General features: G+C 45.7%; 1 protein-coding gene across 3 annotated transcripts in view; it reads right to left on the reverse strand.

Annotated features, from left to right (window-relative positions):
* Positions 1–3,880: 3,880 nt before the first annotated feature.
* Positions 3,881–23,980, reverse strand: part of RERG (RAS like estrogen regulated growth inhibitor) — a 158,902-nt gene continuing 138,802 nt past the window's right edge. For all 3 annotated transcript variants that reach the window (XM_053257110.1, XM_053257111.1, XM_053257112.1), the window contains exons 4-5: positions 13,810–13,883; positions 3,881–10,968 (exon numbers count right to left, since the gene is read on the reverse strand). In XM_053257110.1, the coding sequence (XP_053113085.1) occupies positions 10,561–10,968; positions 13,810–13,883 (482 nt within the window). In that variant the 3' untranslated portion in view covers positions 3,881–10,560. The remainder of the gene's footprint in view (positions 10,969–13,809; positions 13,884–23,980) is intronic.

A 23,980-nucleotide genomic window follows, 5' to 3' on the forward strand; every position in this document is an offset into this window, starting at 1 on the left:
GAGGAGGCAGCTTCCCCTTTGGGGAGATTGGGGAGCATCACAGCACACTCTTTCTGAGCATCACTGGGGATTGGGGGGTGGGCAGTCAGTTACATCTGAGGTGGCTAGACTGACAGAAGCTATATTCTGGGGTGGGTGTGTTGCTGTGGATAAAGAGAGAAGATCGGTCTGTGAGGACTCTTTCTTGGAATTTTTGTGTACAGCTCTAGGTAACCTATGCCCTCCCAGGGGCTGCTCTATAGTGAAAACCTAGGCATCGGAATGAATATCTATCTCAGACATACCATGCAATTCGACGGAATGTGTGTGCAGTCTCTCAAGAGTGATCTTGCACAAGATGCAATAGTTCCTCAAATGCAGTTGTATGATGGAAGCCCGTGATTTCCAATGGCCATCCATCGTGCAATGGTGTCTACACAATTCTTGTGCCTTGTACAAGAGTGCTCATGCACACTGTGTGGGCATTCCTTTAGCAGGCAGACAGAGCACTGTGCAGTATATCAGCCACCTCTAATAAATATGTATAGCTTGTTCTCACAACCATAAACTGATAAAGCTTGTTGTTGCAACCCATCTGGAGTGGGGCTCCCACATGATCATTTCTCCTCCTTCTCCCTAGGTTTTTACTCGCACACGATCAAATATCAGGCACAGCTCCCAAGGTTGAGTAGGACGTTTGTTCTATCCAATTAATGCCCATGAGAATCAGCCTATAGTGTGTGTGTGTGTGTGTGTGTGTGTGTGTGTGTGTGTGTGGCCTTTTAAAGGAGTGGGGTTACCGGGAGCAGGTTTAACCTGACCCTTCACACTTCAGTGGTGTTCCTGTTCTCTCTCTCTCTCTCTCTCTCTCTCTCTCTCTCTCTCTCTCTCTCTCACACACACACACACACACCCCAATAAATTAATGCCCGCCATTCACGTCTATGGAAAACACAGAACTCTGTACTTGGGTGCACAACATTCCCGAGGGGCAAAGCCCATCTCCATGGCCACACCCCTCTGCTGCGGACTTTCCATATATTTCACCCATTGTCATGATAGGTGTCACACACTTGCCTGTGGCCAGTTCCAGTCTCCAGTGGCTTCCGTTCCTCTGCTCCTGTTCAAAGTCTATTGAAGTGGCCTCAGAAGTGCTGGGGAGGGGGCTGATTGTCACCCTCTTCCTCCACCAGCCGTCAGGGAGAGGGGTCAGACCACTCCTCACACCGGGAGTCTTTAGGGCCAAGTCACTCCCATCTCTCCTGACCTCTTCATCCCTGGCCATCCAAACCTTAAATAAAGCCCTGCAATCAGGGCAATCCCAATCACCCTCTCCTGGCTCTGCCCTCTCCAATCTAGCTGCCTCCATCCTCCCCACTGCTGCTGTTGCCCTCTCACCAGCTGTTGAGGCCCTGCCTTCTCCTCTTTGCCACCAGGGGGCAATCTGTTGGGTTATGCTGGCCAACCCACTATCCGTTGGTTCTCAGGTCTCCTGGCTCTCCCCGGCAGCTAGGGATGGTCCTGGCCGGCTTTGACTGTACCCGGGAGTGGAGCAGCCTCCGTCTTCTTGGCCCCACAACTAGGTGAGTAATCGGGCCCTCCCGTGGCCAGCGGGAAGCTCCAACAATGGGCTTTTTGCTAGTATATGACCTATGAAACCAGCTGTCATTCTAAGTATAGTTCCTATCGAGGGATTGTATTCAAATGGCATTTAGTTTCCTAATAAATAGGTATAGATGTGAAGTGATAAGTCATGATTAACTTAACATGCTTTAGGTATAGGTCTTACTGCAAACCATGGGGCTAAAGTTAGGGCCAAGCTGGATGTGATGACAGGAGATTGGAACTAGATATCACTTGATGTTTTAATAGCAACCCCCAGATGTTATTTTAACCCTTTACAGAGCTGGTGTCAAGTGCTGACATCTTGGGCAGCTTCCAAGGACCCAGGGCCCTCTGAAGGGTGCACTGCCAATCCTAGAGACCGCTTCCGCAGCCACAGTTTTGGTGCCAGTGGTGATGGAGTGACTCTTTCAGCCAAGAGGACTGTTCAGTTATCACTTCCTCTTATTGGGATTTTGCCATGGACATGGTCTCAGTTCTTTGCATGGGGCATGCTTGTCTGTGTTGGAATGTGTCTATGAACAGGCTTGGGGTGGTGGTAGTGGAGTCACAGTTTGTCTCATTCTCACTTGGTGTCCTGCATTCTAACTGAGAGGTTCTCCCTCTCTCTGCATAAGAGACTGTTAGTCTATTGTTGTCATAGCCTATGTTTTAGTTAGTTATAAATATCAAACTCTTGTTCCTCAGTTAAAGTTGCTTCCTGTACAATTACTTATAGAGGATAAGTAATTGCTCTGTAATACCTCTTTCTACCCCATCCACAAAGGCAAGCCCCATCACATTTCTTAGAGAGGGCCAGGCAGGAGGGTGGGAGCCCATGGAGGACAGTTTGTTGAGGGCTACCATGAAACCTGGATCTGTCCCTGATAGTTTACACCACATAATTTTCATTGTGAAAATCATCCTTGAAGCATCTATTTGCCCAGGGATGAAACATACAGATTATATATATATATTTATTATTTAAATTTTTATATCGCCTTTTGACCTGAGACCCCAGGGTGGTTAACAAGATAAAAACATTAATAAAAATTCAATAAAAAAATAACCTGAGACTAAAACAAACACAGCTATGTCCTAAAGAGAGAGCTGGGAACCACTCATTGGTCAAAGACTGAATAAAAAAAGACAGTCTTCAATTTCATCCCAAGGGATGGGAGATAGGGAACCATGTGGATCTCAATGGCAAGTGAATTCTGCAGCCTGGAGGCAATCACTGAAAAGGCCCTGCCCCACATGCTTGACAAATGGGCCTCAGTAGGTGTTGGCGTGCAGAGTACAGCCCTCCCATCCAATTTAGTCAGGTGGGTAAATTAAGATATATGTGAATCTCTCTCTATATATATCTATATGTACCTGCACACTTTTCTCAATGGGGCTGCCTTTGTATGTAGTCCGAAAACTGCAATTGGGACAGAATGCAGCAGCCAGGTTGGTCTCTGGGTCATCTCGGAGAGACCATATTACTCCTTTTCTAAAAGAACTACACTGGCTATCAATAAGTTTCTGGGCAAAATACAAGGTGCTGGTTATAACCTAAAAAGCCCTAAACAGCTTAGGACCTGGGTATTTAAGAGAATCTCACCTTCGCCATGAGTCCCAGCGCCCAATGAGATCACGTGGAGAGGTTCGTCTGCAGTTACCACCAGCTCAACTGGTGGCTACACAGGGTCAGGCCATCTCTGTTGCCACCTTGAGAATGTGCTCCCTGCTGAAATAAGAGCCTCCCCATCTCTGACAACTTTAAAAAGAGTCTTCAAATACTTATTTTTTTCACCCAACTTTATAACTTGACTGTGATTTTAAATTGTTTTAAGGTCTTCATTTTTGTTTTAATTTGTTTTATGTTGTAAACCACTCAGAGTCGGAGGTTTGGGGTGGTCTACGGATTGAGAGAGAGAGAGAGAGAGAGAGAGAGAGAGAGAGAGACAGAGACAGAGACAGAGAGACAGACAGCTTGGGGGGATTTTCATTGAGGAAAGGTGCAAGGTTAACCCCCATCCCTGACATCTTGGCCTTATAAGATTTCATCCACTCTTCAGATGTGAAAAAATTTGAAAAAACAGTAGAGAGGCCATTACGTGCTTTCCAGATGTTGCATGTCACTGTGACCTTAGTCTTCAATCCACCCCGCCCCCCCGGGTTTCAGTGGGACCTAATCATGACTAACTATAGCTCGATTAGGGTCCTTATAATTTGGCTCTGTGACACAGAAAGTGATTGAGATGTTTTCATTTAAATTCTGGCACAGACGGTGGAAAGAGCATCCAAAAGTCCAGAGCTTTTAAAATGACACTTTTTTTTTAATTATAGATTAACATTTTCAAGGAAAATAAAGTCAGCAATGCCAAGCTGCCAAGAAATATTGTTCAGTTAAAGCCTCTATATTTTACAAACGCCTTTCCTTTTTTGAAAGATACATGAATAGCTCGAGCCATTAAAAAAACAACAAACCTAAACCAATCATAACCAAAGCCTCCATCACCATCTGGCAGAAATCTTCTGCATCTTTTCTCCATCAATACAAAGGACCATAACAAATGAATGTTGAAGACAATCCCATCCAACCCTGCACCCGCCCACCTAAAAAAAACTCCAAAACAAAAAACAAACAAACAAACAAAAAACACAACCCAAGGAAAAAGAAAAACGAGAGCTGGGAACAATAATTGATAGAGGGGAAAAACCGGCGTTCAAAGCCATTTTCCTTCTTTGGCTGCCTTCCACAATTTGTGCAATGCCAAATCATTGAAAAGGTGATTGATTTTTATTTACTGGGAACTGATTCAAACAATGAGCATGGACTATTTTAGTCTCCAACTACCTCAAATACACACCTGCTTTGTGGAGAACACCCCTGTGCCACCATGACTGTCAAAGCTAGCATCTCAGAAAGGAGGCAAGCCTTAAATCAGGGCAGCTCAACTTTGGCCATCCTGCAGATGTTGGACTACAACTCCCACAACCCTGACATCCATCACCACCTTCATGTGATGGTGGAGCAGCTTCTTGATGCCGTCTCAGGTAGGAGGGACCCATGGAGGGCAGTTTACCAAGGCCTCCAGAAGCTAGCTGCATGCCCTATTGGCTAATTTATGACTGACCCAGGACTGCCTTTATCCATAGCTTTTAATGACAAAACTCCTCCCACTGCTTTGGATTGGTGGGGCAAGGCATGCACATGCTAATCAGATGGCAGTTATGCAGACTACGGGCCTTCCAAAAAACATTTGGTGGAAATCACAAGCAGAGAAATTGGAGCAATGACAAGGTGTGGGAAGCTATGGGAAAGGGCATAGGACACCCAAAGTGATGATCCCAATCTACATGGTTAGTGCTTTCAAACATTACAGTGAGGAGAGGATTAATTGCCAAAAGGAGGTCATTTTTTCCAAAGGCATCCTCATGGCAAACAGGTGTTCTGACCACAACTAGAAATTCAGGACAAATCCCACCCTAGGTACATCAGTACATTGGAAGATGCGTTATACTGAATCAAACCATTGGTCCACCTAGCTCATACTGTCTACTCTGGCTGGCAGTGGCCCTCCAGGGTTTCAGACAGGAGTCCTCTCTGGAGGTGCCAAAAATCAAACCTGGCAGGGCTGCCCACAGAATTTATGGGGCTTGGGGCAGGTGTGATGTTGGGGATCCTTCTAAATAGACTTGTGCATGTGTGCCCAGATTGGGGGGGCCATGAGCTGATGCAAAGCAGATACTCTTCCACTGAGTGATGTCCCTTCCACAAAAGGGAGAATCAGCAGGTGTGGCAAGGATTAAGTGCTCCCTCCCACCTTTCTAATTAAGTACATAGGAAGATACCTTCTATTGAGTCAGACCATTAGTGCATCTAGCTCATATTTTCTATGTCGACCAGCAGCAACTTTTCAGGGTTTCAGACAGGAGTCTTTCCTAGTCCTCTCTGGAGATGCCAGCGATGGAACCTAGGACCATCTGCATGCAAAACAGATGTTCTACCACTGAACTACATCTCCATCCCCACCCAAATGGGTATGCTATAGAGCAGAAGAACCTCAAACTTTAGATTATGCAGACAGCCCAGGCCATTCTGTGGTTTGGGAAGATGGCCTGGTGACCCTCCTCTGCCATGACACTGGGAGAAGGACTAGCAAAGGCTATGTTCAGGGTACATGGGGCTTATGGGGGGGTTGGAATCACTCAACAGGCACACCAGATCACTCCCCATAGCCTCATGCAAATGCATCATTTCAGCTTCTTGGGGTGGCAATCCTCAGTTCTTTTATTTGGAAATGGTGACCTGACATGTTTAAACATAGGGCAGGATCCAGGTGAAGTTAGTCATGACAAAGCACCATTGAAATAGATGAGACATGTTAGTCATTACTGCTTAATTTCAATGGGAACTAGTAATGACTCACTTGATCTGGATCCTGCCCATATTCTCTGATTCACTGGTTTTCAGGCGGTTTCCCAGAGAGGCCTGTGAATGCTCAGAACCTGATCTTTTAATGAGAAGATGAAAAAAGGCAGACAAGCAGCCCTGAAAGATAGCTTGCTTACACTTACTGGTCTTCCATTGCAATGTGCAGTCTCAGGACAATGGCTGACATACAGAGAAAGAATGCACCAGTCCAGTGAGAGAACAGCCTAACAGAACTTCCCAACTAATTGCACCTGTCTAGTGAGGGAAGGAACTATTTTTTATGCCCTCCCCTTCCCCAGGAAGCCCTCTGTACCACCAAAAAATATGTCCCTGGGAACTGTGCAGCCCTTGGGGACATATTTTTGGGTAGCACTGAAGGCTTCCTGGGGGACAGGAGGGCATCAACAATTGCCACGCCCCCCACTGCACAGGTCATCCTTGCTTTGTATGTCAGCCAGTGTCGGGTGTCTTGTAGGGTGCATATTTTATTATTGCAGGGTGATAGTGAGGCTCTGTGGCAACTGACCCACCTGAGCTGCATACGCAGCATTCTAGAATATGCCCCAGAATCCTTTGCAGTATACAGGGCTCTATACCAGACAGCATACTATGAAGAGGGTTCCCTGAAAACCACAGGATTAAAAAATCTTGGGGAACAAATAAGAAATGTATTTAGGAGCAAAGAACCCAACCAAGAAAAGAAATTGCTGTTGCCATCTTAAGGAAGGAAAAATAAATCCATGCCAAGTAAGAACCATTTAAATGTGCTCCTGTCTGTTGCTGCAAATCGGGTTGCGATAGGGGCCTGTTATATTGGCTCCTTTTGACACAGTTGTGGAGCCTCTGAAATTAAGACTTCTGAGAGGAATGCTTTGATATATGCCTCAGCACCTTTTGAAAGCAGGATGCTGAGCTGTAAGCATGGCTGCATTATAAGAAAGGCCACAGTCGTAACAGCTTGACAATTGGCCCACTAGGTCAAAGGGAATATAATTAATCTCTTCAGTTTATTAGAAAAATCTAGAATGGTATGAAATGACTTCTGGAAATCTTGACTAAATGTTATAAATAGAAGCAGTCAGACTTGTTACTGAACCCAACTATGAGAGCGGCTAGAGCGTTATTCAGGGTTTGACTCTGAGGAAAGGGCGTGAGGCAGAAGAAATCCTGCCTCATAATGGAGAATGGTGCCGAAATTTTGAAAAAGTGAAGTGGGAAGAGGATTTCAGGGTGATCTCCAAAGAGATATTGAAGCTTGGAAGAGGAATTTCAGGGTGCCTTCCAGCTGGAGGTGCAGATCCTGCATGGCGTCGACTCTTAGCACCAGCAACCCTATTGGCCGCTAGGGGCTTTAGGGGTAGAGACAGCCAATAAGGGCATTCCTTTCTCTATCCTGCTTCCTCTACTCTGATTCCTCTTTGTTAGACTGATAGGACATAGGTTTCATTCTCTCACCTGAGAGAGACATCCTTCTTCTCCCTTCCCCTCTTCCTGTATGTGGCTAGCAGAAAGGCATGCAGGCCTTAGCTATCTCCCTGGTGGATTTCCTAAATAAACTACTTTATTTAGAACTTTAACTCCATGTCTCCAGACAATATTAATTAGCAGTGCTCTCCTTACCTGTGCACTTCCACTGCAGCTGGAGTAGATAAAGAAATCTCTCTTCCAAGCTAACACTTCCAAAAAGAGAACTATACACACACACCCCCCAAATGTTTTTCTGGGTGCCCTGGTTCCCTGCCACACACCCCACCCAACCAACCTTGTTTTGTGTATGGAGGAGGTGGTAGCTGGGTGCACATGCTGGGCTCGGATTTTAATTCCAACCTAGCTGGCGATCCCTGGCACGACCTCTTCCATCCATCTCCTGGCCTCCTCCTCCCAAGTCTGCACAGTAATAAAAAGGGGGAGATATGGACGGAGTGCCTTCTCTGCAGTTCCTCTTCCGCTCTGGGCGTAAAAGAGGGAATGGGGAGAAGGCATTGTGTTCTCGCCCTTCCCACCACAGTGTGCACACACTTGGAAAGAAGAGGTGCAGTTGTTGGGGTCCTGGCCGTGGGCTTTCTTGGGTGCTGAGGCCCTGGCAGTCCTGTGGGGTCTCTCTGTTGGAATCATGGTCCCAGCAACCTGTGGGCTCTCTTGATGATCTGGAAGGGGGAGGCAGAGTTGCTGTTGCTGGGGTCTCTTTTTGGTGCCCCAGTCACCCTGGAATTTGTGCTCAGCAGTAACACATGCTGCTGGACGAAGGAGGAGGTGGAAGAGGTGGCAGAGGAGGAGGAGGGAAGGACACCGAAACAAAATGAGTATCATGCAGTGGGTTTGCCACTGCAAAAAGGGGAAAACAAAACAACCAATTGAGCAGGGGTTATGGATGAGGTGCAAGAAAGTGCAGGGGCCTTGCTGGCACTCAATAAATACTAATGTGGCGGGGTGGTGGTGGAAGTTGGAACTTGGGTCAAGACCTGTGGGCACAGATCACTGGTCTTTTAGAACCTAGTGGGGGCACCTGCAGGAGTTTTTTGGGTTGTGTGTGTGTAGGGCAAAGCCAGCAATCCAATACCCCCACCCTGGGAGTATGCCATATTGAATTCAAAGGGAGCTGGCTCAATCCAGGGGGGGGGCCTGCCTCCTCTTGTCCCCCTCCCCCTGGATGCTCATTAAACCTTGCAGCAGAGCTGGGGAAGACCCCCCCATGGAAAGCCATGGAGAACTGCTGTCACTCAGTACAGACAGTACTGTGCTAGCTAAACCAACGGTGTGACTCAGTATAAGGCAGCTTCCTATGTTCAACCTCAAGGAAATTGTTCCCACACAGTAATATATGGACCCTTTGATAGGGAACTGGAGGGAGAGGAGGAGTTATGCTTTAGGTATTTAAATCAAATATATTATGACTTTTAAAAATGTGGGCTGGCCACTTCCAATGGCCAAAAAGCCAGCTCAGAATTATTTAAAAAACCATATTCAAGTGCTGCTTTGATTTGCCTTTAACAAGGTGGACTCCCATGTCATAACACAGGTAGGAGTTTTCCAATGCTATCACCAATTACAGAATTATTGGTCATAAGCAACCTCCAACACTCATGTATTCCAGTCCCTTACACTGAATCAAAACCCACCCACACAGAAATCATGGCTAATAATCAACCCATACATTACAAAAATGTTGCCTTTGATTAAAACAAACAATAGCGTGCTACAAGTAAACAGTCTTTACTAAACACTAATCATGAAGATGAGTCAAGATTCACAAATACCAGCTGTGTCTTCTCCAAAACCTGAGGTTTGTTTTGAGCTCCTTCTTTTCAATTTTTAAAAAATAAACAGATGCACCAGCTAGGAACAGAGCAAGAACAAAGCCAAGTCTTTAGGAAAGAATTAAACGTTATTTCCTGTTCAACTGCAGTGTGGCCACAGCAGCAACCACAGAGGTGCTACCAGTTTACTGAAGAGCTTCCAACAGCTTGGTTTATTTAGGAGACATCCTACTAAAATGTAGGCGTTAAAAAATGGTTCACGGAAAGTTTCAAAGTCTATTTTTTAATTAATCATGCATTAATATAGTGTTGTGAAAGGTACAGAACCTGTCATTCATAGATTGCTTCATCATATTTGGCTGGCTTCCTGCTGAGGACACTAGCTTTGAAAACTATCTATAGGTAAATACAGGTGGCCATTCATCAAGTGGCAAACTTAGCACAATGAACAGGCAGCCAGCTGGTAATCTTGTTGTCTCCCATGTCCATGGAGAATTTAACCACTATAGTCTAGGGATGTGCACAAATCAAAATTTTCAATTCGATTTGAATCAAATTCAAATCAAATTTCTAAAACTTGTTTCGAATTCAAATCAATTCAAGCCCATTTAAGTGCCATTTTTAACCAACTAGAGGGCCTGAATGATTTTTAAAAGGCACCAAATGGCCCTCAAGTAGAATTCAAATCTAATTTTAAAAACTTGATTTGATTTTGAATCTAATTCGATTCAAATTTGACTCACTCGAATCACCCAGATCCGAGCTGAATCAATTTGAATTCAAATCCATTTGCATATCCCTAGACAATTGGTATTCTTCTTGCTCTGTGGTTGGGCATTACAGATGAGTGGCTTGTCAAGTGAGCATATGTAAACTGTGCAAAATAACCAGTGATAAAGAGCCCTCTGTTCACCCAGTGAGGAACTGGGCTGCAGATTCATTACTTATTAGCCACAGAGAAGTCAGCATATAGTAGTGACTTGTGAACATGCTAGGGTGGAGGTGAAGAACCAATGAGAGACATTCTGACACATTCCGCATCTCTTGAGCTACCCTGTGAATTGATTCTGAAAAAAATATGATTTAATTTGAAGACGACCCAACCTGGTAGCACATGCTACCATTCTTAAAGCTTGCTTTGCTTCTCTTAATTTTGGGAAGAATAATGTGGTGGTTAAACAAAACAAAGCAGCCAACGTTTTGACTATCCTGTTGATTGACTACAATCTGATCTAGTGACCCCTTTCAACTCAAGATTAACCTGCTCTGCATCTTGGGGTGGGGACTGTAATAATTTTAGCTGCTGATCTTGGTGAGCATCTTGTTAATCGCCTGCTTGACATGGGTGGTGGAACTCCGTCTCCGGGTCTTGCCTTGGACCATCTTCCGGCGTCGCACTTCCCGGCAGAGCTCATAAAAGGCCTCCATGATATTGCCTTCTCCTGTACACGCAGAGCACTCGTAAAATGCACAAGCAAGTTCTGTGGCCAGCTTTTCCCCTTCTTCGGTGCTGACCTGCCTGGAATGGTCTAGGTCCGCTTTGTTCCCAACTAGGATCAAAGTAACATTCTTGGGTTTTTTAACTTCATCCAGCAAGTTCTTAAGTGGTAGGACTTCTTCAAAGCTCCCACGGTCCGTGATGTCGTAGACCAGCACAAAGCCCTCGCCCCATCGAACGTGTCCTTCCTTCTGAATGGCATCTTCCTGTTTGAAAATGAGAAATGCTGGAAGAATGTTGGCCGTAAACAAACACAAATAGCTGTTTGGGAGTGGTTGTATTTTGCCTGCAAAGGTCTCTATTCTGACTTAGTAGCATCATGTTATTGATACTGCTTATGACCCATTAAAAAGTCAGGAAGGTCTCCAGGGTCAGGCACTAAAGAAAAACAAGCACTAACTCGGCAGCAGAAGCCATCATTAATCTGCATTCTTTTGTGACAAAACATTCAATAGCTTTATGATGTTTTCCAATGTGAACATGAGATACTATTTCCAAATGAACAAGACATTGGCTTACACAAAAAGGCTGTTCTTACAAGCAGCCTAATGCAGGCTAGGGCAGCCCAGCCTGGGTTAGGCTGCTTGCGTGGAGTGTAGAGATCACTTCCAATGTTGGTGCTCCCGCCCAGCCTAACTTTGCTTTTTGCCCTGGCTCCTAGCCGAGGTTAAGGGTGCAAGCACGCCCTGAACTCCGGCGACAGGGTTGTGTGTTTGACTGGGCTGCTTTCAGCCCAAGCAGATACAGAGATGGTTGCCTAGAGCTCTTGTCTGACAGGGGGAACCTCCCAATGCATTGTGGGATTCTCGGAGGCCGAAATGCATTGTCCTGGCCTGTGGCAAGCCACACAGTTTCTGGGAGCACCGCTTGTGTGTCCCCTACCCAGGCGGGCAAGGAGATCATCTGGGGGAGAGATAAGTACAGCACAGCCCACCTGCCCACCCTCCCTGTTCCTCACTCGGGTTAATAGAATTAAAGAGTACTGTGCTGCCCATGGAAGGGGGATTCACGCACACGTTCACTGTGCTTGTCCAAACTACATCCTCTCTGCTAGAAAGCTCAAAGAGCTTCCATGACCCCTAAGAAGTGTCAGTGCTACAGTGATGCTGCTCCCATTGGAAATAATTGGAGCAGTGTTGCTACAGCAGTGACACAGTTCTTAAGAGTCATGAAGTCTCTGTGAACTCCCTAGCAGCAAGGACATGGTTTGGATTAGAAGGACCTAGGGCACATGCATCCCCTTTCCATGCATGGCATGCTGCGCTGTATCTAAGCCAATAATAAAAACATTTAGGACCAGTTCTGAAATCTGGGAGTTTTTTGGGTAAAATTTCAGGCCCATTTACAGCACCCTAACATGCTGTCCTGCATACTTACCTGGGAGTAATCCCGACTAAACACAGTGGGACTTACTTCTGACTAAAGATGCATAGGATTGCACAGTTAGGTTAGCCTGCTCTATTTCAAAAGCTGCAGCAGGCATTAAATGAGTCTTGTACTGAATACAAAAGTATGGGGCTATTCTCACGATCAACAAAAATTGGGCTAGGAGAGCCTAGCCTGACTTTTGTTGATCGTGTAAATCACTGGGCTCGCAGGCGGGTCACCCGCTTTGGTATCCCTCCCGAAAGCCTGGGTTTGCAGAGTGAGTGCTCCACAAACCCAGGCTTTCTGTTCGTGATTAGCCATGGCTACTCTTGAGGAGACCCCCAGAGGGGAGGTGAGAAGCTGCCTCTCGGCTCCAGAGGTCTTGCCAGCATGCCCTGTGTGCTCGCGCAGGGCATGCTGGAGCTTGCGGGGGCCAATTGGCCCCCGATCCCCCCAGCCCCCATCAGCTCCGTCACGGAGCCGGCAATCATGTGGGTGGCTAATCCGGCCGCCCAGGGCTCCCTCCCCACTCACCGCCCCAAACCGGGTCTCACTGATCATGAGACCCGGCTCTATATGTAAAAGAGACTCCAACTGTACTGAAAAGACGCTGTTCATGGATATTATAGAATGTTGGAAGGACTAGAAAGCCTCAGTGCTCTCTTTCTCTCTCTCTAGCTCAGCTCAGCTTAGCCCTCCATTTGTTTGTTTGTTTGTTTGTTTATAATTTCTATACCGCTTTCATTAAAATAATCCCAAAGTGGTTTACAGTATAATTAAAACAATGCACAATTAAAATACACAATTAATTACAAATATTACATTTAAATATGAAAAATTATATATCTCTATTTAAAAGTTTAAAAACCTAGGTAAAATAAAACAGTAACACACAAAACACAGAGCAACAACAGCAAAACACAGTTCTTTCACATCTGTGAGGAGCCACATTTTTGCTTGTTTTCTTAAAAAAACTGTGTTGGGGATTGAGAAGTGGATGCCAAAAGAGTATTCCAAAACCTGGGGGCAATGACTGAGAAGGCCCTGTCCCATGTGCTCGACAGCCAAGCCTCCCTCACCATCGGCATGCGTAGCAGAGCCCCCTCTGATGATCTTGTCAAGTGGGTGGAAACCCTCGGGAGCATGCAGCTCTTCAGATATCCCAGGCCCAAACCATTAAGGGCTTTAAAGGTCAAAACCAGCACTTTCAATTGGACCCATAGCTCTTCTGCTTCCAAGGCACAGCAAGCAAAACTCTGTTGCTGGATCCCAGAGAAGGGACTTTATCAGTCTGCCTTGACTATGGCGACAGTCCTTTTGGCCTACACAGGCCAATCTCAGGGAGGGGTCCCAGTCACCATCTCCAAGTGTATGCTGGAAGCCCCTCCCCAGCAGGAAGTTGTCAAGCCTTTCCACTTGTCCTTTTTGTCTCAAGAAATGGGCCTGTGTCTCCTGGTCCCAAGAGAAAAGCAATTCAACTACAAATAAGGAGAACAAAATGAAGTTCCTTTGCTTTTTCTCCCATTTTGCCTATTGCTCTGTGACCGCTGCCCCTTTGCCTCTTGAACAGCGAGTTCTAATATATTTGTACACAAATGCCTGGGCGCTTTCCCTTGGCATGAATCCTATTTTCCTGGTGCAAGGGTTCTGTTGTAGGGATCAATAGAATTCTTACTCACCTGCCCGGCTGTGTCTAGTATTTCCATGGAAACAACTTCATCGTCAATGGTGGCTTGATGGCGATAGGTAGACTCTTAGAAGAACCATGAGAAAAAGAGATTAAAACTCCAAAGCAAAAAATTAGGGTACAAAGTTACATAAGCAGCTGTTGCTGTATAGTGAGTCAGACAACTGGTCTCCTCTGTGAATGATGATGTTGACTATTCCCTGGATATTTCTGCCCCCCCACAAAAGACCAAAATTCAAAAAACAGTTGATACCAGTATTTGATACCTAGTGTATTTGATTTCAATATTCAGGGGTGCAGAAAGAGGAAAAACTTGAGGAACACCTCATCACCTCCTCAGGTGTTATATGTTTTTGGGGGGAGAGGAAAGACACTTGAGGGAAAATATGTTTGGGGGGGGACATAAAAGTACGCTGGGGGGGAGAACTCCTCAAATACTTAGGGTGGGATCTGCACCTCTGTCAATATTTGATCGTGTTTGATAGTTGATATGCAGTGGTATTTAGCATTTGATAGTTTGTGGAATTTTGAGGGAAACTGTATTTTCAAAATTCTAACTTTGTGTTTCAGATCTGAAATTTCAGGTTCAAAATTTGAACAGCAGATCTTGGGTGAAAGTGATATTGTATTGTAGGGATGTGCAAAAAATTTCGGGCACAGAACGATCTGTGCCCGAAATGAGCAATTTCGGGTGATTCAGGGCCGAACCGAATCACCCCCGATGTCCCCCGATATTTTTCAGGCCCGAGCCGAATCACCCGAATTTCAGGCCTGAAAAATTCGGGTGATTCGATTCATGGTTGATTTGGGGGGATTTTTTGAAGTTTTAGTGACTTTGGGGCAGTTCGGGGGCATAGCATGGGATCTGGGCAAAAAGAGTGGGGTGGGGTGGTAGTGCCTAATGGGTGCAGGCTACCACCCCAATTTCAGGGGGATCGGGCAAAGGGCTGATTTTTGGGAAATTTCTGAAGTTTTCATGTCTTTGGGGCAGATTGGGGAAGATTGGGGCAGAAAGTGGGGCCTGGGGCAGAATAGTGGGGTGGGGTGGTAGTGCCTAATGGGTGGAGGCTACCACCCCAATTTCAGGGGGATTGGACAAAGGGCTGATTTTTTGAGAATTTTTGAAGTTTTAGTGACTTTGGGGCCGTTTGGGGGCAGAAAGTGGATCTGCCCCAAAAGAGTGGGGTGGGGTGGTAGTGCCTAATGGGTGGAGGCTACCACCCCAATTTCAGGGGGATTGGGCAGAGGGTTGATTTTTTGGGAATATTTTGGGAAGTTTTGGTGTCTTGGGGCAGATTGGGGGCAGAAAGTGGATCTGCCCCAAAGGAGTAGGGTGGGCTGGTAGATAGTGCCTAATGGGTGGAGGCTACCACCCGTCCCCAATTTCAGAGTGATTGGGCAGAGGGGTGAATTTCGGTGAATTTCTGAGGTTTGTCTTCATAAGGTGAAGTGTGCTAAATTGATTACTTCCTCATATTCATAGTAATTGAGAGTGTGAAAAAGTGAAAGTGGGGTCATGAGAGTTGTTGTTTAATTGGAAAAAATCTCATTTGCTATGATAGAATGAGAATTCACACCTCAGAGGGACAGCACCATCTAATGGAACACTCATGCAACTAATTACTTGGAACCTCTCCAACCCAGGAGTTGGTCTGTCACTCGGCTCACCATGAGATTGATAGCATCATCACTGCTGAAGAAACCAAGGCTACTGACTAAAGACCCATCCAAGCTAACTACCAAGCACAGCCTTGATGTTAGCAATAGAATTACAGAACAGAGAGACATTTTACTATTGTCTCTTTGCAAAACTTGCTGAATTCAATTTCCCTCCATCTCCCGGTCTCAAATGGAAACACAAAGAAATGGCCTCTTTATTTATGATTTATTTATTGAAGAATTACCAGAGTGGCATGTTCTCTACGTTCCTGAAATGGGAGCGGGTAGAGGAGTGACGGGGCCTATAAACATCTGGTAATCAGCAACTGATCAAGTGACTTCATCTTAACAAGCAGAACACTCTACCCAACCCCAGCTTGCCGAAGGAACGGTACTATAACCTGCACATTTATTCTCACTGGTGCAGCCTCCTCCATAAAAACCCAAACACAACTTCTATGGTACAATGTATTCTGTTGCATAGACTCCTCTGCCAGAGTGACTGGGGGGTGGGGGACCAGAGCAATGAACTGAATGACACAGTAACCTAGTTTGAGAAACATTGTCTGAAGTCCTTCCTCGCAGCTGAGAAATGAAGCATTCCTGGAAATGAAGCATTTCCAGAGTGGAAGTCATAGTCGGAAGGAAAGAATGTAGATCTGGAGGAGCTTAAGAGATATCTATCTATCTATCTATCTATCTATCTATCTATCTATCTATCTATCTATCTATCTATCTATCTAGTCACTTCCTATACTAGAAACCTGAGTGTACTGTCTGTGCATGCACTGATACTAAAAAGGACAGAACAGGGCAAGGGTTTGTCTCTAGGTAGGACTATCCCAGAACCCACCTCTGCCCAGACCCCAAAGCTGATGAGACTCCTTAGAGGAGGAGGAACAGGAACCTACTGTGGCCCCCAGCATAGACTGGGATCCTGGGATCATGCATTCCCCAAGTGACCACCTGAGGGATCCCATAGCTTGAGGAGGCTGCCATATCCAACACCTTGTCAACAATTCTCCATAATTGTCAGAATCCTAACACTAGACCCCACTCCATTGTCCTAGAGCAGGCATCCCCAAACTGTGGCCCTCCAGATGTTGCTGAACTACAATTCCCAGCATTCCTAGCCACAATTTATTGTGGCTGGGTATGGTGGTAGTTCAGCACCATCTGGAGGGCCGCAGTTTGGGGATGCCTGTCCTAGAGCTTCAAGAGCAGCAGTGATGATGAGCCCACGCCCAGAACTTCATAGCACTTATCTGGCAGGTCAAGGCCTATAGCTCTCCTTCAGCTCTACTCGGGAGGAGGGAGCAAGCCCACATGTTTCCTTTGGATCAGGACTGAGCTGAGATTCAGGAAGAGCTGGAGCAGTGAGCTCCATTATAATAGACACCCGTTGAGCTCCTCCTGCTAGCAGCTGGTGCAACACGTCTAAGGGGACAGCTCCTCAGTCAAGCCCTGCAAATGCAGCTCCTGCTGGACAGGTGCACAGCTAGTCCAGGCCTCCTTGCCCACAACCTGTTCCTGCTGCTCTGGTGCTCCCTCACTGCTTGGTATTGGTGGGAAAAGGGAGGATCCTGCAGGAAATTAAATTTTCAGGAAAATCTGGGGCGGGAGAGCAAAGTCCTACCTCTCCCTAAAATTGGGGAGGGGGCTTGTGCAGCACTTGCACACTTGGAGGGTTCCAAGGGGTGAGAAATGACAGTTGGGGCCAGTGTGCTGGTGCAAGGATAGGGGACCAAGAAGGTGGAGGAAAGGGCTGGCCGAGGGGAGAACGAGTGGAGTGAGTGAGGATATTCCACCAGGAAGTTTCCCTGTTTAAGCACTGTTTGAAATTAATGGAATCTGCAGGAAAGCACAGCGCATTCCTATTCATTCATTACACAGGACTTCCCAACGGTGTCTCAGATCAAATCAACCAATTCCAGCATTAAAATAAATGTAACATCCTGTGTGAACATCCTCGGAGAAGGAGCAACATTTGGATGAGCACTGAAGCAGCAATATGGGCCGAAGCGCCATGCACTGCTGAAGTTTTATCAGAACAAGGGGGATCCTGCAAAACAGTGAAAGTGTAAAGAAGCAGGGAAAGGGACAGAAAAAGTCCTTTGCTCACCCACTGCTGCCTTCTGCTGCCCCCACGCCCTGCTGTCCAGTACTAAGCTAGATGGACCAGTGGTCTGACTCAGTAGAAGGTGGTTTCATACCAGATGGAGATGAGAGAAGAGCTCTTGCTTTGTATATAGAAGGTCTCAGGTTCAGTTCTCAGCATCCCTAGATATGGCTGGGAAATTCTCCTGTCTGAAAACCTGGAGAGCCACTGCAGTCAGTGTAGACATTCTTGGGCTGGATGGATCAGTGGTAACTGACTCAGCTTCATGTGGCCATCCTGTCACAACCAACAGAGCTGGTGGACCTGACTTGCCCTCCTCTCCTACTCCCCTCCTCTCCTCACTGGCCACTGGCAGAGTTGTGGACCTTTCACCATGATCACTCCGATGGCTTTGATTTGTATCCCACTGTCTCTTCTGCCATATTGTTTCCCCTAACTGGCTCAAAAGCCATCACTCTGAAATACAGTAAACTCACACTTTAAATATTTAGATTCACACTTGAGCTACCAGCTAATTTAGTTTAATTTTCATTTTAAATAAACAAAATCTAAAAACATACAACAAGCCACAGCATATTGGCTCAGCCATGTGCTTTCCTCCCTGAAAATTAATTATCTCCAAAACAGCCAGATACACAAAGTCCTTATACTGGAGAAGCAGCCTGTATAAAGGAAACGAAAATATAAAGGAAGGAAAACAGAAAGCAGCTTGAGGCAGCTTCCCTGTGCTGGTTTGTGCCATGAGCGCATGAAAGAAGAGGCTAGAGCTCTAAGTTTCATGAGCTGGTCTTGTGGTAGCAAGCATGAATTGCCCCCTTTGCTAAGCAGGTTCTGTCCTGGTTTGCATTTGAATGGGAGACTACATGTGGTAGCAGTGCAAGATATTTCCCTTTAGGGATGGGGCTGCTCTGGGAAGAGCATCTGCATGCTTGCCAAAGCCAACTCTTCTTCTATTCCCCACCACAACAGATCCCCTGCTAACTGGGCAAAGAGGCACCTTTTACCGTGGTGATTCTCTTTATTTAGCAGGGGGAGAGTAACTGGCCCTATCCACCCCCAGCACAGAACCTCCAGTGACTGTTGCTGGTGTCTATCTTATGTTTCATTTTAGATTGTGAGCCCTTTGGGGACAGGGATCCATCTTATTTATTTGTTATTTCTCTGTGTAAACCACCCTGAGCCATTTTTGGAAGGATGGTATAGAAATCAAATAATAATAATTATTATTATTATTATTATTAATTGCCCCAAAGCTGTGCCCCCCTGCATCACCCTGCATAAGAGAACCCAAACTCATGACAATAAAGGGCCTGGCACAACCCAATAAAAGGAGGACTAACAAATTTTAACCCCAACCGCCAACTCTGCCTTAGTATAACTCCCCCCCCCGACCCCAGTCCCATCCTGAAGGCCTGGCACCAAAGTCCGGCCCCCTTTGGCGGCTGGCTTTGGCAGCCGCCTGCAGGCGGTCCTCCGCCGTGGAGCTACATGCAAGCTGACTAGAGCTATCTGCAAGCTGAATATACTGCTCATGCCCTTGGCATGTGTCCAAAACAACGCTTGCTGTGTTGCAGAACAGCCTTGCTCCCCACCAACTGAAGACTGTGCAAATGCAGTTGCACCATGATGGGCGTCGCTCCACACAACTGCAATTGCACAATTTTGAGGCAGAGAAGAACAGGTCTGTTCTGCAAAACTGTGGGCCATGCTGAACAATCTATGTTACTCTGCTGAGTATGTCAGTTACTGTGCTTTAAAGAGTAACATAAGTAGGGATGTGCAAACAGGTTCGGAACCGAATGACCCCCTCCCCCCACCATTCGGTTTGGCATTGAGCCCAACCCCACAACCTGTTCAGGGGGTTCAAAGTTAAAAAAATTTTTTTTAACCAACCTACCTCCTACGGGGGGGGGGCTTCTCTGTGTCGATGGGGGAGGGGGTGTCTCTGGAGGTTCCCCAACTCCCCGCCAGCCTCCATTACTGCCCAAATCACCCATTTTGGGCAGTCTTTGGTCTGTTCTGGGCCTAACCTCTGTTGTGGTGGCCATTTTGGAGGCCACCATGCATGCCCAATGGACTTCTGCATGACCGGGTCATGTGTCTGGTTCGGGTCCGGTTCAGACTTGAACCAAACCAGGCCAGCCGGTTTTGCAGTTTACATACAGTCTTAATTTTGACTGTGGAGAGAACAGCAAAGGATCAGGAGAGAAGGGAGGAAAAAGTAATAGGAAGATGTAAGTTGATGGAATTTTAAACCACCACTGTGTGTTTTTAAGATCATCCACTGGATATTACAGAGAAAAAGAAGAGTAGAAGCAAACAAATAGGAAAAGGTGTGCCCCTCTCCATTTATATCTATCCAGGCACCCCTCCAGCTCCTCCTATTGCTGTGCATGGTCTTGTATTATTCAGTTCCGCGTGGCATATGGGAATACAGCATGTATGGAAAAAGCTATCTGACAGGCCAAGCTTTATTTCTGCAACAAGGAAGGCTACGTCTCAAGGCTGACATGAAAAAAATGGCGTAGCCCACTCAATCTGCGCGTCTCAGATTTGCTTCAAGCTGCTTCACCTGGTTCTGCTTCTCTCCCTCTGAGCGCTCATCATGCATTTTAGTATCTGGCACTGTAAACTTGGTTCTTAGGAAGCCTGAGGCAATGCCCATCTGCTTCCTTGCTGATACATAAGGAACAAAAATGGATGCTTTCATAGGTAATTTCCATAATATATGCCACACCAATTCCCTACGCCAAAGGAGAGAATGGCGTGGCAGGGGTGGGGAACAGAAGAAATATTAAATGTGTATGAAGTAAAGTTACTTGAATATTCTCCCCCGCTGGTTTTTTTTTTAAAAAAACAACAACTGAAAATAGTATCTTTGAAGCCTGTCATGGTAGCAGTGAGAATGACATGGGTTATAATGTTATTTAGCTTTGAAAAACTAAAAACCAGTATCAATGTGTGATGATTAAACAGGGGACACTCAACATTCTGATAAAGAAGACAGTGTCAACATTCTTCCAACAGCAATGCAATGCAACCTTCCTCCACCGCCCCCCAAAGATATTCTGCATTTTCCCAGGAAGAGTATCTCCAGAATTGGGAGGCAAGCACCCCCCAGACAAGTAGTTTGCCCCCACCTGCCCCCATTTCTGTTTCAGAAATCTAATATGTAGGGCACAGCTTGCCTATCCATAAATATACTTTACCCCTTCTTTCCCACTCCTCTCTTCCCCCCCCCGGTGCTGCCACTGTTTCCCATGGAGGCCAACCGGTATATAACCCTATTGACATATTATGTTATACATGTGTTCAGGTGTCTGAACACATGCACATATTTTTGTGTGAATGACTCTAAATGTGTTCATTTTAAAAGTGAACCTGGATCCAGGTCCCTCAAATGCAGAGTACAGACAGGAAGTGAACTGCTGTACATGTGTTGGACATCATGTGTGCATAACGGTACAAATCTGTGACTGTGTACAAATCTGTAACTGTGTGCACTCTACACAGATTGTATGTGTGAAGAGTGAATAGGGCTTATGCTTTACGCAGATGTCAAAACTTCCTTCCTATATAAGGGGGTATATACCCAATTCCCTTTCCTCTGTTGTTTCTCTTTTAGATTGCAATCCTCTCAGAACAAGAACCTTCCTTCTAACACTTTATAACCATGATGAGCACAAATGGTGACTCTCATTCTCTCTCTCTCTCTCTTTCACATACACACACACACACACACACACACACACACACACACACGGCACATTTGTGCTGTTCACTCTGAGTCAATTTAGTCAATAGGAGGCAGAATAACATTCCATTTAATTCCAAGGGAGTTCACACACTCTCACAGCAGGAGAAGACAATAGTTTTGAAAGCAGGAAAACACTGATGTGCATTCAGTGTGTATAAGGTACATTTCACTATCTGAATATGCTGACTCTATCCCATGCAACAATGCACTGGATTAAAGCCATGTGTGGCCACCAAATCTGGAGGATCATTTTGGTCATATTTCAGAATTCCGGTGAAAGACCCCAGATTCTTCATTGGGCCCAAAGATATCCAATGGGCTCTGTGAGCTCTCTAATATGTCAACAATTCTCCCAGTTAAACTGGAATTCTGGAGGAGTGGAACTCAGGTCAGAACAAACCAAAGGAACAATAAAGGGAATGCTCTCATCTGTAGCCCTGCCCTGGTTTCTTGCATCATGATTTGGGAATGAGTTCTCCCTTCTGAATGTGGGGCATTCTGGGAAGCCCTTCTAACACCAGGAGGCTTGCTGCAGCCTCTGGTCAGGGGCCTCTTCGCAAGTCACTGCCGCGCTGCGGCAACTCATGATCACAAAAACGGGGTTAGCGGAGCGCTCGCTTTGCTAACCTTGTTTAAGAGGAGGGGTATTTAGGCGGGCTAGCAACTGGGCTCGCCCAGTTGTTCCCACAACCGCTGGAAAGTGGGCTGGGCTCCTTTAGCCCGCTTTCCAGCGGTCGTGAGAATAGCCTCAGTGTCTCAGCAGGGAAGAGATAGGGACACATCTAGCAGACAGCTCGTTGTCTTTAAAACAAAGTCAGAAGCTTGTGGCACTGACATACATCTGCTCCTACTGAACCCCACAACCAACATCTAGATTTGAGTTCACCGAGCAATTGTCACGATTCCACATCCTGTCACCCTTAGGTAGGGAATTTATTTATTATTTTATTTATTTATTTATTTATTTATTACACTTTTATACCGCCCCACACATGTGTCTCTGGGCGGTTCACAATGATAAAACAGTTAAAATACATATAAAACCACATAAAAACAATTGAAAAAACTAACAATTTAAAACTAACAATTTAAAACTCAATCACAAAATTAAAACCTATACATTCTTAAGAAGCTGAAAAGGCTTGAGTAAAAAGATGGGTTTTTAAATATTTTTAAAAATTGTCAGAGATGAGAATGAGGTGGGAAGTCCAGGGAAACAGACAGAACGGGAGGCATTGATGACTCCCTGTGTAATCCTCTTGCCCCTAAGTCTACGACTATGAATATTTATACCCTGCCTTTCAACAAATGTTCTAAAAGCGGTTTACATATAAAATAAATAAATAATACATAAGATAGTTCCTTGACCCCAAAGAGGCCACAATCTAAAAGAAACATGAGGTAGACACCAGCAACAGCCATTGGAAAAACACTGCTCTGGGGATGGACTGGGAGTTATTCCTGCCCCCCGCTGCACTAAATATGAGGGAATTGCCACTTTATAAGGTGCATCTTTGTTCAATTAGCACTAAGACCCCTCACAGCAAGTGAACCCACGGGACCTGAACCAGGACTCCCACCAAGTCCTGATGTCATCCTTCAAGAACCTACTTGTCATAATAAAGGCCCCCCAGCGTCCACAGAGCAAGCACTTCCAAACTCAGGCAATTTTCTGATTGGCTCTGGCCAAGGTCCTGACTCCTGACCTGTTGCCCTGGAGCTCTCCAAGGTCTGCTGAATTCCTGATTGATGCTGAGACTATGGCTCAGCCTGGACCAGGATATCAGCGTAGCCCACTTTTGAAATTCCACAGCGATATTTCTTTGAGCAAACTATGATTGTAAGGGACTCCATACTTACTGCACATTGACACACTGCTATGTATGATTTTAGAAACCACCCCATGTTCAAAAGCCAACCTGGCTTATTTCCCAGCGGTTTTGGAAGGAAATAAAATGTCCAAGCAATCGGTGTTGGTGAGAGCCCAAGCATTTCTTCAAGACCACAATTAATGCCCATTGCATGTATCTCACGGCTTGCCATAACTCAGGAGAGCTGTCATTGTAACAAACCAAAGGCCACAAGGGATCATTTAGAACACAGAAAAAGAGAAGAGACCTAAAACATGTAGTTAAAAATGAATAGCTTAGTTTGCAAAAGAGCCATTTACTTGCTTTAACACAGGCTTATTTTTAGTGAAGCTGGGAGCTATTCACAGATCAGTTAAATTGTACTTGGCCTGAGGAGTATGTGACTTCCATGCCATATGTTAAGAGTCAAAACGATTTGCCAGAAAAACGGCAAGACAAATTCTGCCTCTGTTTGAATGGTCTGCAGCACTAGTCATTTTGAAGTAGACCACAACCAGAGGGACAGATCATTTGGGTTTAAGAGCAGCTTGGAGCATGTGAACCTCCAAGAAAGGGCAAGAATTTTCAAAATGCCAGTTCTCCACACGTTTGGAAAAGTTTCATGAATTTAATTGGCATTATACTGTGAATCTAACAATAATTGCCTTGTTGGAAGTTGAGCCAGATTAAAGTCCTATTGGCTAGTGCCCTAGCAGGGGAGAGTACTTTACTTGAGTGCGGCTTGGCTGACCAGAAGAACAGTCATGGAGGTTTTTAT

The sequence above is a fragment of the Hemicordylus capensis genome, chromosome 5 (genome assembly GCF_027244095.1).
Source record: "Hemicordylus capensis ecotype Gifberg chromosome 5, rHemCap1.1.pri, whole genome shotgun sequence".
NCBI lineage: Eukaryota > Metazoa > Chordata > Lepidosauria > Squamata > Cordylidae > Hemicordylus > Hemicordylus capensis.